We start from the raw sequence: 14942 nt of genomic DNA, 5'->3' as shown, positions 1-14942 counted from the left end.
GTATTGCCTTAAAATTATTATTTACATTGAATTAATTGGAATTCAGCTGTAGGCATATACTAGGAGATCTGTATCTTAGAGACTAATTGCATCCACAATTTAAGTACCGCTATCTTGACTTTTATGCAGTTGGTCTAAGGGCCTAAGAAGGGAAAGAAAGGAGTTAATGGGATATGGAGATATGGAGTTTTAAATGTGACTAAAACTAGACTAAAATATAATTTTGGATGACTAAAACTAGGAAGGATAAAAATGACTAAATGCATTTTCGTTTTAAGACTAAGACTAAATCTAAAATAGCTGCCAAAATTAACACTGCCAATTATATAAGACTTAAAAAGGTATGCAAATAGACCAATGCATTAATACATTAAATAATACAGAATATGAGGCGGTATTTCCAATTTATCAAAGAAAGTGAGTATAGAGCAGTGGTTCCCAATCCAATGCCCCATCCAATGTCTTTCCCAAAAACGGGTTATTCCAAGTGGTTTGATTCTGCAAACTAGTTATGGTTTTGATTTGTCCCTTCAAATTAAGTTTCGAATTTAGAGACGAACATTTGAAAGATGTCAAAGTAAAAGTCCTGTGTTCGTTTCCATAACAACAATACAAACAATAAACATTTTCTGACCTAAATAAGCAGAGGGCAGAACAGCCTATTATGCTACATTTTTGAAGTACTGGTAATCTTTTGTTTGGCATGTTGGTAAGGTTATTTAGAGGACCATTTCTCAAGGGTTTGGTTCTTTAGAGAATGTTTGTTTATTAATTATTTATGTTTCGACAAATAACTCAATTATAATTACAAAGAGGGAAATAAGCAACTTTTTATCGCAACTTTCACTTGCTCCCGCAATTTCATCGCAAAAACACCTAAAAACACTGCAATTTTCACCGCAACTTTTTAGAAAAGCCCCCGCGAAATCAGTAATTTTAGGCCGCAACTATCACAAAAAAGGCCCGCGAAATCCTGGGGAGACTGATTTTATTACAACTGCCCCAGCTCCCAATGTAAACTTTGTCCTGTGTCGCTCACACTCATTGGTGTTTTCATAGCAACAGTCTTTTGACAGTGAAAAGCAGGCAGCATTTCACAGAACAAGCACAAACAGAACTAGCCATCAACCTTTTAATAGAGAAAATACCGAAAGGTAAACGGTCAAAAGTGTGGCTGTATTTCGCACAAAAAGATTCAAACATCGCGACGTGCAGCAAGTTCAGCACAACAATTGCGTGTAAAGAGGGGAGAGAAGTAGGGCTGGGACGACGCGTCGACGTCATCGATTACGTCGACGCAAAAAATACGTCGATGCAAAATATTTCGCGACGATGCATCATTTGAAAAAAAAAAAAAACTGTTTAATTAACGGTTTGATAACATTTTTATTTAAGAAAGTTGAGCCAACGTAAGGTTACACGAGTAAATACAAAAGTGTAACGACATAACTCAGATAAGCAGAGACAACTTAACGTAGGCCCTAGGGTATCGTGGTATATCGGGCAGTAGACGTAGTTTGTTGATTGAGTGATCCACGGTCGATTGTTTATTTTCTACAAGATCAGCTGGCAGCTTCAGTGGCTGCTAGCAACGTTTAGCTATCGCTGCTAGTTGAGATTCAACGGTGTGTCGCTGGTTTCCCTGGTAACGGACAGACGGTTAGCAGCTAGCCCTGGGTCTACTCTACCTTCTGATTGACGCTCTTTGCCCTGCCATCCACGGACATCTCAGTGTGACCCATCTCTCTGGACCATCGAGGTACTGGGCTCCAGTTTTATTGAGTTATTATCCTGACATTACACACACATACATAACAAGGCGCTCCTTCCCGAACTGAACGGCATTATACAGACATTCGTATCGCTCACACACACCGCCAGCACAGCCGCTTGCCGGAGCGGCATTGAACTCTGTGGATTGACAAATACGTCATCGTACGTATTCTGAACTGTGACCATCGACTTTTGAACTCTGAACTCATACATCTATTCGGAACACAAAGAACTGTAAAATACATCGGGATTGTATTGCCATATTGTTATATTGTTATTGCATTAGTTAAGTTGTTTATTAATTTTATATTTAAGCGTGAACGGGAGAGTGATTGGGCATTAGGCCACTGATATTGAATGGGTATGAAAATAGTGTAATAGTTATTAAAGCAAATATTTAGAGTAGGTTCATTGAATGTATCTATTTATAATAATTAATATTAGTAAATATCTTATTTAATACTGAATGTTCTCCGTTGGCTCAACTTTCTCAAACATTTTATGACCTGGTTAGGTGATTTTCTTCAATTTTCTTTTTTCTTTTGGAATTTTGAAGAGCAATAAACAAACACATATTACAATGTCAAGGGATTCATGTTTTTTTTCCCCAGATGTAGAAATCAACATGTATAGTAAATTGCTATTAGTGAATTAATGGGGAGATAATCGATAATCGAATCGAACTGAAAAAATGATTCGTTAGATTAATCGATGCATCGAAAAAATAATCGCTAGATTAATCGTTTAAAAAATAATCGTTTATCCCAGCCCTAGAGAGAAGGCAAGAGTCATCAGCAGATCAGCAACCGCAAACTGAAAAATAAACGGAGATGACAGGGGCAGTGCACATTTTGTCGTACTCAGTGTATTCAAATCACAAGATTAACTAGAAAAGATAGAAAAGATAGGTAGAAACAAATCAGAAAATGGTGAAATTTCATGAAATGCAAACTAAATAATACATTTTTGACTTTAAAGGCAAATATGCTCATATTTTTGCAAAAGAAGTTTGAAGCTGTAGTGTGTACAGAGTGTGTGTGTTTTAAGTTTTTTTTTAAATTTATATTTATTTAAGTATACTATAAACTGTTGTTTACAGTTAATATAATTTTCATAGTTTGAAGTTAAAAAGAAGCTGTAGTTTGAAGCCAAGTGTTTTGTATGCATTTATATTAATAGTAGACTTTAAACAGTTAATATATTGTTAATTTGAAGAAAATAATTGCCTTGGCAATATAAAAAGCCTTTCTTTAATGAAGTCAATCATCGTTATGTTCTTTAAAAAAAAAAAGTATCGGTTCAGGCACCGTTAAGGCACCGGTATCGGAAAAGGCACCGGTAGCATTTAGCACCGGTATCGGAAAAAAACCCAAACGACACCGTATCCCTAGTCTTAACAGATATAACAGACATTTAGTGGGCGGACAGTTGGAAGAAAAGCTTACCTGTCAAAGACAAAACGCATAAGCTGCAGGTTAAGGGTTCGAGGCAGACTCTGTAATTTAATGTGACGTGTAGCATTCTGTTTAGTCTGGCAGCTCTCACAGTAGTAGCGGTTATCCCCATCAAGCTTCTCTTCCTAGGAAAGACCAGAAGACATCAGAGGCAAAGGCCTAGACAATTTCTGAAATACTCAAATAGACAGAAAGGGTAAGGATTTTAGTTTTTTACTTGACATTATTTGACGTTCATATCACAGCCAGATCTATCAAGAGTGTATGACATAACAGGCAGCTTCGGCCTTATATGACACTTCCAATAGAAGAAATAGTCTATATAAGCAATTAATTTGATGTTGGCACTTATTGGTGGCCAAGCAGCGAAGCTATTCTATTTATTATTATTACACATCTTCCTCTGCCATTGGAGTCTATAGCAGCCCTTAGAACCGCATTGTTGAAAGTTGTGAAATTTGGTACACTCTTTGGGACCAGTCCCCTCATCAATTTCACTAAGTCTCATGTCTCCCATTCGAACCCTCTAGCGCCACCAATGGGTCAAAGTTGAAGATGTGCTTACACACGGTACTTTTGAGCCATATGCCGCATTTCCCAAAATGAGGTGTCGTTGGATTCCCTGGATCAAGACGAGTTCAGCGCACTCCATGACATCATGCCCAGTTATATAGATTGTCCGCTATTTGAATTTTAAGGAAAAGCGTTTTTTCGCTAGTCCTCCTACAATTCTTGTCGAATATTCTTCAAAATTGCCAGACATCATCTTCAGACCAAGCCTCACAAAAGTGATTTTCGCAACCGTTTGTTAGTTACAGTCAATCAAATTGATGTGGCCGAATTGATGTGGCTGCCTTTTTTAATGAACGAATATAACGTTTTTGGTGAATATCAAATATTCACCAAATTTGGCACAGATTATCTTCAGACCACAATCACCTAGACTTGTCAAAATAGGACTGAATTACAGCTGTTTAAACTGTTTAAACTTGGTCCAAATTTGACAACCATTGCCACAGGAAAAAACGCTTCTATTTTGACACAGTAACTTAACTCTGTTGTTTCCATCACCGACAATAGCTCACTAGGTAAGTGAGTTGGTGATTGGTGTCCTGCCGTTGGCAGCCTCATCGGTTCAAATCCAGCCTCTGCTGAGTATATCAAAAGCCTCTCCTGAGTGTATCGAAGGCTTCTTCTGACTCATCTGACCTGCTTGGCCACCACATCGCTGCTTGCAGCTATATTTTTTATGTACTGTTCAACTGCCTATCGGGAGACTGCGGTTCTCCTCTTGACGTCAAGTTTTAAAAAGAATGATTGTCAGAAAGAGGTCAGTAAAATATCTAGCTAGCTGGTATATACATCCAAGGCTATATGACGTGTGACCGTTAAAAGAAACTCAACTCATAAACATTATACCAGAACTACTTCCATTACGGCAGTTGAAAAGATGTACCTTAAGGAACTCTGTGAGACACTCCATGAGATTTTTGTGCCCTTGAATATTAAGCTCCAATTCGTAGAATCGGGAGGGTAGGGAAGACGACCGACCACACTGGTCACACCTGTGCCAAAAGGGAGAACAACTTCAAAAAGTCTAAAAAGCTTCAGACATTTGTGAAAGAGCACACAAGTTCATTTTGGAAACGAAAAAGTGGCAAAGTGAAATATTGCCTTTTAATAGAACAGGTAACACATCAAGATCTGACCAGCCGTTCAAATTTAAGACGTTGAACACTGTAGAGGAGGCACACGGCTGTTGGTTAAGGAAACCTGTGCAATCAACAATTCTTCTCAATAAAATACACAGTTCACATGTGACACAAACAGTTTCATTCATTGTTTCAGGCAAAATGACTGCATATTCAGCCTCTAGTAAACTAATCCTGGACCCTCTAAAGAAAAGTGTATGCCTTACACAGTGACGTAGGAAATCATTCCACAGAACTGCTCCTGAATGACATTCTGGAGGTTTGGGTTTTTCTGCTTTAAGAGGAATTCTTCCAGGAGGGAGAGGAAGAGCTTGGAGAATTCTTGTGCATCCTATATGTGAAAAAAGAAGGGCAGAGAGATACAAAAAATGTTTTGACTAAATTCGGGAAATACTGTGAATCATGAATCATGTTATTCAAGTGGCTTTGTCATTTGTCAAAACATACACACTAAATACTGTATACACTTCACAGTACCACAACACTGTATGCAGCGCACTTACAAGTCAACACATTAAAGCAACAGTTTGCAGTTTCTACGGCTTTAGGCATGTTTTTGTCGATCATGAGTTTTGTCATTTTCAAATTCATTTTGATGGTACAGTGGCGATAGAAAGTTTGTGAACACCCTAGAGATTTCCGAAAAAGTGGATAAATACTACCAAAGACGTAATCATATTTTCATTTATAACACTGGTAGATGGAATCCACCATTCTGATTGTGAGTCACGGGGTGTGCTATATTCAACGATATAGTAACTGTACGACCTGTTTACATCTACCTGAGCATTCCATATCAGTGCGCACTCAAAAAAAAAAATTGAACCAAGATGGCGACGTGTTTGAAGCTTGTTAGTGGGAAATGTTTCATGTGAATTAAGCCAGTGGTTCTCAAACTGGGGGACACTCTCCAGGGGGGTCGCGATGTCAGTCGGAGAAAAAAAAATGTAAACGACCGCCGACCCGTCACTGGTTAGTGAACGCTCCGTCAGTGGCGAAATGCAAGGGCCTGGACTGACAAACACAAATCAAATACTGTTTTGTTCCTGATCCACCAATCAAAATGGAGTCTTATCATTTGCACGCGAGTTCTACCACATTTCCGAGTATAAAAGTAACCGCAGGCACATTAAGCGCGCTCAGCCTTACTTACTGAGATGACACTCTGCATAGTTTGTACGATTTCTCTTGTTTCCTTTATCATTCAGGTATTCATTGCTTAATAAACAGTCTTTTGAAAGACTCGCTCCTTCCTTAGTAATACCGTACTACACTTGCAGTAGGTCTATTTGTAGCCTATTCTAAGTTTAATTTGCTCCACTGTCTTTTGGAGCTTGTAGCCCCGAGAGCTAGCCTTCTAGCAAGCTAACTTCTTCCAACTGCAGCTAGCCTTATTCTAACTACCACCTTCCTACCTTTACATTTTTTTCATCTTCCACCGTGTTGCAACAAATAAAACACCAGCAATTGAATACTATTTTGTGCTGTCCCTGTCCTCTTTGGGTACAGTTTGTTTCGTTAGGAACCATTGCCTAGCACAGCCTTATCCATTATTTGTGTGCAAGACCACAACGTTGAAATTAGAACTTAACAGACTTCACACACACTGTATCAGCAAACAAACACAACTATGGACAAGTTTCTGATTCGTAAAAGTCAGGCAACCGATGCGCCAGTTGCGAAGAAGCCAAAGCTTCGCAAATATGATGAGAGCTATGTGGATAGGACAGAGTGCAGTTGCTAAACTCAGCACAATACCTATGTCTAATGACACTGTATCACGCCGAACATCAGAAATCAGTTTGGGTCCTATTTCAAAGAGGAGTACCGATTATTCGACTGGGTTCGGGATTGATTTCTCTGCTCAGCAGACAAGCTGTCAATAGACATGCAAGAGCAGCTTATTTAGCTGAAGAGTGACAGTAGACTTAAGCATCTGTTAACCACCTCCCCTCTTTGTCATTCTGCAACAATTGCTGGTGTTTTATTTACCGGGGTACCCTCAGTTTTGCGACTTTTTGAATATGAGCACATCAGGCCGGCCATCCAGTCCTTTTCCAGTCTTATTGGCCGATTATCATTAATGATAATAATACAAATATAATGATGGTGATAATAATGATGATTATTATAAAAAGAAAGCATGCATAGCTGCTAAATATTAATAGCCTTCTAATAGGTCTTCTACTACTGATAATAATAACAATAATAATAAATAGTAATAATAATTGTATTTATGTGCCTAACAATAACGATAGCCTAACCCTGACATGTCAGACCTATCAATAACAATATGCTATCTATCTATATATGGTGGTGTAGTTGAGGGCGGGGGCGGTGGAAGCGGGCAGCGGGTGGGGCCCCAACTACCCCTGACCAGTTTTGGGGGGGCCCAGCTTGCAGAAGTTTGAGAACCCCTGAATTAAGCTATCTACACAACTTTTTATATGTCTACATTGACTCGGTTAGTTGTTTCTGTGCTACACGAATGTTGCAGAGTATTGTAAGTCTTAACTGAAAGTCTCGAATATTATTTGTAGGTGGCTGCTAACGCTTAGACCAAAAATCCATTGAAACACATAGTAGCTAGCTAGCCTCGCTGCTTATAAGCATAACGTAGCTCTCACACGCCAGTTAGTGGCGATATCCAAATCAATATAAACAAATACTAACAAAGTTGAAAGTGTCCCATTGCAGTTTTTGTTATTTTAATGGCAACTTTATAAAATGAGCAATGTGAATGAATAAAATGGTGCGAGATCAAGGTCGATCTCCTAGCTAATCATCAACAAACTTGTTGTGCTAGGCTAACAGACGTGAAGTTCCCAATGCCATTTGCCTGTTGCATAGCAACACCCACACAAAGGGGGACTATTTTCTCTAGGCTACTAAAATGCAATACACAATGTTTGGAGGCAACAACTTTTTTGTGCTGAAAGGCAGATTACTATTTATAATTTCATTTTACTTAATATTTATAATGTCGCTGGCAACCGTGTTATAAAAGCAATAAGGTAATAATAATAATGTTCGCAGTTGGACCCTAAATGGTTGTCATGTCATTACAGGAGGAAGACATTCTGAACTTCCTCCAGGAGGCCACTTTGATGGACCCTCACTTTAAAGGTAGACTTGGATGTGCTGTTGCCATGTTACAACTTCTATGATGAAGTGTGATAATGTGCAAAATTATGTCTACAGCTTCCAACAGAGCCTTAAGGCCACTGAGGATGAGAGTAGAAACATGCAAGTTCATAATCGTGGAATATCTAAAATGAATGAATTTTAAAGCATGTTTATCTAAACACTACCATTTGTGTAATTTACAGCCTCCATCTCACAAGAAGAATGCCAAGAAGTCAACCCTGAAGGAACTGTTTGAGAGCTTCTTCAGGCAACAACTTGCCCCATCTCTAAACGTGTCAACAAAGATTGAGAAGTACAGACATCTCCTTTTAATCACATCAGGACAAGAGCCTGTAGCCTGGTGGTGGGAGAAGCGGGACAGCCTCCCCATATTGTCTGCACTTTCAAACACATACCTGTGTGTATAGGCCTCATCGGCCTCAACACATCTGATCGAGTTTACTCCTGTGCAGGACATGTAATTAGTCATGAGAGGTGCCAGAATTAGCCAGAGAAAGCGAATAAGATAATATTTAATTTCACGCTGAAGTTTGTTACCACACAAAATGTATTTGGATGTTACTACTTTAACTGTTATTTTGTGTTAAAATATTGTAGTCGGGCTAGGTTTAATTTATCATGTGGATTGCTATGTAAATGTGTTACATTTTTAGAAATAATTTACACATATATATATATATATATGTAATGTGTTTAATAGGGCTGTAACGATATTGGATCGAACCGAGAAATCGCGACACTCTGGGCCACGAACCTGCATCGCGATGCGAGCAGGCAGAACCGCGACATGCCCTCAGCGGTCACGTGATACAAAAAGTTTGGTTCGCTAGTAAGCCTACACATGTGCTGTGCAATGGCTACCTCAGATGACATTTGAATCGGCCATCTGAATTGTTGGCGCGTGGTTGCCGGATTGTTTGTCGCTGGAGGACTGCTCTGCACGGAGAATAGAAGTGTGTGCGTTAATTGCTCCATAGCTGTCTCTCCCTCTCCGGAGTTTTGGTTGCGGGTGGTCTAACGCTCCCTCAGAAGAAAGACGTACACTGCGTCGTGTTTTGACCACTGTTTTCCCGTACTTAAATTGTTTTGAGTTAATAGGCTGTGAGAGAGCTACCAGTACTTTATGTTACTTTCTTTGGATCTTTCTGTATTTTGTTTGTATGACTGTGTCTCTGTGCTTTCGTTACTTAACGGCCATCTTGTGATGTACGGGGTTACTGTGTAACCCTAACGTTCAGTTTGTAGTGGTTACCAAGTGTGCGCATTGTGTGGAAGTGCATACCATAATACGTGGTGTAGTAGTGTGGCGGCTATTCACTAATGTGTGTAGTGTTCTGAAACATTGTAACACGTTTGATTGCTCTGGTTCGTGTGCATGAGTTGGGTTATTCCAGATCGTATAGCTCTTTTTGGTGGGTGTGTTACTGTTGCCAGTAGCCTGTATATCGCGGGTAATCGTGGGTAACTATGATGGCAGTGTATGAGGGTGTGCGCGTGTGAGAACTGTTTTTGTCATGTCATTAAATACCAGTGACCAGATATTTATTAAACTACAGAGATAAAACGTTTTATTTTGCTAAACTCTTGCCTCCTCGATATTCATTCATTTGATTAGCCTGGGCCCTGTTCATAAAATAGAAATACGTGGCAGTTAGGGTCTGTCACATTTGGCCATACACTGTTTAAGTTATTTAAGTTATTTGGTTATTTATGTGTTGTTTCCCTCATATTTTTATGTTCAAGCCTACTTTTTCAGAAGTTTGTTGAATGTTTTTCAACAGCATTGCTTTGAGTAAGAAAAACCTCAATATTTGGTTATAAATTGTTTCTTCATTTTTTTATAGCTCATACTTATTCTAATGTGAAAAAAAAAATAAAAAATAATAATAATAATATCGTGGGGTGTATCGAACCGTGGGTCAAGAATCGTGATATGAATCGAATCGTGAGGTAGGTGTATCGTTACAGCCCTAGTGTTTAAGTCAGTTAATGTATTTTTCTATTGAACTTTTATGAAGTCTAAAATAAAAAGCCATTCCTTAATTTTGTTTGCCTCCTTTTTGTGCTTTTTAAAAGTTTAATTTTAACACCGGCATTGAAAAAAAAAAAAAAAAAAACAATACCCAGCCCTCACTGCCGACAGGTTAAAGGCTTTGGAGGATGGAGCTCAGACTGTACCTTCACGGAGAATGAACTGTGATTGGATAAAATACAAGGTACATTTTCTCTCCACACTGTCAAGCTAAAGAAGACGGCAGCATTAATCAATAAAATATACAATAACATTTAGTTCTATTATTTTGTTTATTTGCTTTGGTTAACCAGAAATGTGCTGTTAAAGAATACATTTATGTTTCTATGAGCATTACTACAGGACATTTTGACCGGCAAAAAATTTCATTGAATTTTTTTTTAAAACATACTACTTGCAACTATTTGGATTTTCCTTGACCTGAACATAAATAATGCATTGGACTTTGGAAGCAAAGTTTAAAGCTAGTTCATTTTTGAAATATCAGAGTAAAACAAACGGCTGAATTTGGATACTGGTTCCAGAGGATACAGAAACAATGAATTTGGTATATTAAACATAGAAGAACTACTAAGAGGAGAAGAGAAGAGGACAGAGAAGAAAAGCAACCATGCTTCTGCTCGACATAAATATGATGAAGCAGTACCTGCTGTTGTCCCGTGTTAAGTCCTAAAGCTTTCACAAGCCCAGATGGATCGATGGATCTTCTGCTGCTGTTCTGCAGCAATGCAAACAGGTACTGAAGATGTTCGCATATTGTCTGCGGCTCTTTTTCTGCAGTGGGTGGGTATTGTAAATATTTGTGAAACTCATCGAATATTCACAATTCTTACCATTAAAACAGACTTTATATACACAGCATAGAGATGTAGTGGTTGTCACACACACACAGACCACTGTCTGATCGGTAACCTCCCAAAAAGCCCAATACATAGGCTTTTCTTTAAATTTACTGCCCATTTTCAAATGTATGACATTAACTTATATTATAAACATTTTAAAAAAAATATACAGCCGCGGAAAAAATTAAGAGACCACTTCAAAATTATCAGTTTCTCTGGTTTTACTATTTATTGGTATGTGTTAAAGTAAAATGTACATTTTTGTTTTATTCTATAACCTACTGGCAACATTCCTACTAAATTTCAAATAAAAATATTGTCATTTAGATCATTTATTTGCAGAAAAATGACAATTGGTCAAAATAGCAAAAAAGATGCAGTGTCTTCAGATCTCGAATAATGCAAAGAAAACAAGCTCATATTCATTTTTAAACTACACAATACTAATGCTTACACTTAGGAAGAGTTCAGAAATCAATATTTGGTGGAATAACCTTGATTTAAAATCACAACTTTCATGTGTCTTGGCATGCTCTCCACCAGTCTTTCACATTGCCGTTGGGTGACTTTATGCTACTCCTGGCGCAAGAATTCAAGCAGCTTGGCTTCTTTTCATGGCTTGTGACCATCCATCTTCCTCTTGATCACATTTCAGAGGTTTTTTATGGGATTCAGGTCTCGAAATTGGGCTGGCCATGACAGGGTCCTGATCTGGTGATACTCCATCCACACCTTTACTGGCCTGGCTGTGTGGCATGGAGCATTGCCCTGCTGGAAAAAACATTTCTCAGAGTTGGGGAACATTGTCAGAGCAAAAGGAAGCAAGTTTTTCTTCCGGGACAACGTTGTACTTTGCCTGGCTGAGGTTTGTAAAAGACCATAAGGATTGAAAAAAGCGGACTGGAGGGTCTTCTAGTTCGTCTTCTCTGATGAGTCCAATTTTCAGCTTTGCCCAACACATGGTCGTCTGATGGTTAGACGGAGACCTGGAGAGGCCTACAAGCCAGAGAGTCTTGCACCTACTGTGAAATCAGACTCATCAGAGAAGACGAACTTAGAAGAACCTCCAGTCCGCTTTTTCAATCCTTATGGTCTTTTACAAACCTCAGCCAGGCAAAGTACAACGTTGTCCCGGAAGAAAAACTTGCTTCCTTTTGCTCTGACAATGTTCCCCAACTCTGAGAAGTGTTTTTTCCAGCAGGGCAATGCTCCATGCCACACAGCCAGGCCAGTAAAGGTGTGGATGGAGTACCACCAGATCAGGACCCTGTCATGGCCAGCCCAATTTCGAGACCTGAATCCCATAAAAAACCTCTGAAATGTGATCAAGAGGAAGATGGATGGTCACAAGCCATGAAAAGAAGCCGAGCTGCTTGAATTCTTGCGCCAGGAGTAGCATAAAGTCACCCAACGGCAATGTGAAAGACTGGTGGAGAGCATGCCAAGACAAGTGAAAGTTGTGATTTTAAATCAAGGTTATTCCACCAAATATTGATTTCTGAACTCTTCCTAAGTGTAAGCATTAGTATTGTGTAGTTTAAAAATGAATATGAGCTTGTTTTCTTTGCATTATTCGAGATCTGAAGACACTGCATCTTTTTTGCTATTTTGACCCATTGTCATTTTTCTGCAAATAAATTATCTAAATGACAATATTTTTATTTGAAATTTGGTAGGAATGTTGCCAGTAGGTTATAGAATAAAACAAAAATGTACATTTTACTTTAAAACATACCAATAAATAGTAAAACCAGAAAAACTGATAATTTTGAAGTGGTCTCTTAATTTTTTCCGCGGCTGTATATATATGTGGTTTATACAACCTTCCTGGCATGCCTTTTAAGCTAACCCTGATGGCAAATCAAGTTCCTATCTTCCAGTATTCAAAAATACCCTAGTTTATAAAACTATTTGATCGAACACCCAATGTAATTCTTACAACAGGAAAATCATCAGCCACAGCTGAATACACAGATTCTTTCTTTGAGTATTTCTAGGAAGATGGCAAAATGACATGCCGTATCAGACATTTATTTTCGCAAGTAGTTCTCTATCATTTTGACAATACAATCTTGCCTTTCGGTAACCTGTTTGAAATCCAGGTGAAAGACTGGTGTTTTTGCTGAACTTTTTCCTACCAATATAGTAGTAGAATAAAAACCGCACTCTCAGGCTTTTCTCTTTAACAATAAGACCAGTTTATTTTAGTACAGACACGTTTCGGCCTTACGCCATCCCTACCAATATAGCCCAGACATGGTTTGTGACATCAACCGGTACATGGATGTATTCTATATTTGTAAGGTAAAAGACAGTAAACATGGCTTACCTAAGTCTGCGTTCTCAACCCAGGAGTTCTGGCAGAGATACAAGGTCTGACGGAGCTCCAGGTTATGGAACCAAACCTGGAGGAAGGTGTTGACGTAGCAGGTGGCGCCCAGGTTTGTTAAACCCACAAATGTATTCTGAAAAGAGACAAGACTACATATTACTATAAAACATAATGTCCAAATAAACACTTTTTTAACTACACTTCAACTCTCAACAAACGACGATATATTTCACAGTAACATAAATGATAACTGTTGAAACACATGATAATGGATGTTGAGATACATTATAAGCGGCCATAATCACAAAAATTGCTCGAAGGCTTTCAAAAGATTGTAAACACAGGCAATACCTTGTCTCTTCTTTCTGAACTGGGATCATCAATGTTATGGAAAGTGTTTTCGTCAATATCGCCCAACCAGAGATGTTCTCCAATTCCAATTAGGCAATTTGGGTTCCCCTTACAATTCCTCCTACACAAAATGAGAAGGCAGTTGTGCGGTCTACTCAACTTGCGTTTCACAACCCTGTTACTAAAACATCATATTCCATTGAATTACATTATTATTTTATACCAAAACGGGTCATGAAATTCATAAAACAAAGATCAACCGCATGGTATAACTTTAAACGTAACTCTGAAGAAGCAATTACATTAGCCTAGCAGTAACATGTAAGTTAACTTCCACTATGCAAAATATCAAATGTGTCTGATGTACGTGCAGGCATTTGCCAACATATTTACCTGCATGTTCCTCTTTTGCACGCAGACAGAGCAATTCGATAAGCTAATTCGATATGTTCGTTTTCAATATCTTCTGGTTTCACCGTCTCAACCCAGCGCCAAGCAGCTTTCTCTAGCTGTAACCGAGGAGCCATCCTGCACTTAGCGGAAGAAACCCCAGACTGTTAATAGGGAGAGGTCGCGGATACACGCGGCCTTCACGCTACCGATAGCTAGCTAGTCAGCTAAGTTATACTGGTCAGACCATCATACATGACATGCAAAAGCGAAGATCCACTCTTCACAAGTAGCGTCTGCAAAACTTACGCGGTATTTGGTAACGTTATCTCACTGGCTGGGATGCTAACTTTGTAGCTGCAGGGTTAGCATTTATAGCTAGCTAGCTTAGCACTAATTTATTGTTAGCTTTAAACAGCGATAACGTTAGCCAGAGATTTTCTATCTATTTTCCATCATCCATTGCTTAATTGCAAATAAGCCTTCAAACAGGATCTATGTAATTACACAGTTAGATCGAACTTTGCGATTCACCTTAACGTTGCATTTCCGATACTACCATTATATGTAATGCACTTATGATGACATTTCATTCCAGTTCGTATTTAGCGCCCTTACGTCAGTTGTGATATGAATATTTGTCCTCCCTTGGTCCAGTTCAAACTTCTGCAGTTGCGCGTGACGCAAAACTTATCTCGGTGTTTCACGTGTTTGCATAAGAAATAGGTAAACGTACCTCTAAGTGCATTGCCAATAGGAAAATGTATGCAATTGTCTGTCAGAGGCCCTAAATAAGTTACTCACTTTGAAAACAAGACCAGTACATGGCTACCTGCAAATATCAGTCATTTAGAAAAATGTAGTAAAGTACAAACCCAAAGTCACTCCTTGAGTGTGAACAGTGCAATT

The 14942-nt window shown here is 38.7% G+C and overlaps 1 protein-coding gene across 2 annotated transcripts in view; it reads right to left on the bottom strand.

The window, feature by feature from the left end:
• Window positions 1–14677, bottom strand: part of usp48 (ubiquitin specific peptidase 48) — a 45399-nt gene extending 30722 nt beyond the window's left edge. Inside the window, exons 1-8 of one of the 2 annotated variants that reach the window (XM_080846820.1) lie at window positions 14652–14677; window positions 14037–14176; window positions 13644–13764; window positions 13290–13425; window positions 10765–10892; window positions 5146–5270; window positions 4684–4792; window positions 3219–3352 (exon numbers count right to left, since the gene is read on the bottom strand). In XM_080846820.1, the coding sequence (XP_080702946.1) occupies window positions 3219–3352; window positions 4684–4792; window positions 5146–5270; window positions 10765–10892; window positions 13290–13425; window positions 13644–13764; window positions 14037–14170 (887 nt within the window). In that variant the 5' untranslated portion in view covers window positions 14171–14176; window positions 14652–14677. Of the gene's footprint in view, window positions 1–3218; window positions 3353–4683; window positions 4793–5145; window positions 5271–10764; window positions 10893–13289; window positions 13426–13643; window positions 13765–14036; window positions 14177–14567; window positions 14632–14651 lie in introns of those variants that run through there. The other variant, XM_080846819.1, reaches the window with a different exon arrangement.
• Between the last annotated feature and the right edge of the window lie 265 nt (window positions 14678–14942).

This window comes from Sprattus sprattus (assembly GCF_963457725.1).
Source record: "Sprattus sprattus genome assembly, chromosome: 10".
Taxonomy (NCBI): Eukaryota; Metazoa; Chordata; class Actinopteri; order Clupeiformes; family Clupeidae; genus Sprattus; species Sprattus sprattus.
This window is presented reverse-complemented; position numbering and strand designations above follow the sequence as displayed.